Below are 714 nucleotides of genomic sequence, written 5' to 3'. Positions count from 1 at the left end.
ATAGAGCGCTCTATTTTTATCACTGCTTTAAAAGTGGCACAAGCTGCTCAAGTTAGGTTTTAAAACCCGCATATAATAGTAACTAATCATATAGTATAATAGTAAATAATAGTACTATAGCAGCTAATAATAGTAGCTAATAATAGCAGCTAATATAGCAGCTAATAATAGTAACTATCAGAATTAATCTTCTATTTAATGTTTACTGTTAAAAATTTGAGCTAATGAAATTATCATCAACCTGAATTTGCATTGAAATAGTTAAAAATGCTTTGATTTCTTGCATGTTTTTCTAATGTTATAGGTACAGAGACAGGTACACCATAGTCTAAGTTCCAGAGAGGATGCACTGAACTACATTGAGTCCCTGATTCTGAAGCTACTAGGAATGCTATGTGCCTGTCAACCGCATCTCTTTCAGGTATAATGTAGTTTAGTGCTACTTTAGGCCCAGATTTAAATTCTAATTCGCCCCATTGCTATACAGTAATAGAGTATGGACAGTGTTTGAATTTTACTGAATGTCTTAATGTCAGCAGAAAAACTACTTTTGTATGTTTAATGGCCTTCAGCAAAAGTCTTTATTGGTAATAGTACTTTAAATAATGAAAACCATGTATATAATGAAAAAGTGATTCCATGCCATTGTGGATAGAAATGACTAGTGACTAAAGAAAAGACTTCTTGCTTCTAGTGTGATTGGGCAGTAATTTG

The 714-nt window shown here is 32.4% G+C and overlaps 1 protein-coding gene across 1 annotated transcript in view; it reads left to right on the top strand.

Annotated features, from left to right (window-relative positions):
- Positions 1-714, top strand: part of LOC106814159 (son of sevenless homolog 1-like) — a 31,708-nt gene that overhangs the window by 4,520 nt on the left and 26,474 nt on the right. The window contains exon 2 of the mRNA XM_014818456.1: positions 305-421. Within this exon, the coding sequence (XP_014673942.1) occupies positions 305-421 (117 nt within the window). The remainder of the gene's footprint in view (positions 1-304; positions 422-714) is intronic.

Source organism: Priapulus caudatus, unplaced genomic scaffold, assembly GCF_000485595.1.
Source record: "Priapulus caudatus unplaced genomic scaffold, Priapulus_caudatus-5.0.1 Scaffold25, whole genome shotgun sequence".
Lineage (NCBI taxonomy): Eukaryota > Metazoa > Priapulida > Priapulimorpha > Priapulimorphida > Priapulidae > Priapulus > Priapulus caudatus.
This window is presented reverse-complemented; position numbering and strand designations above follow the sequence as displayed.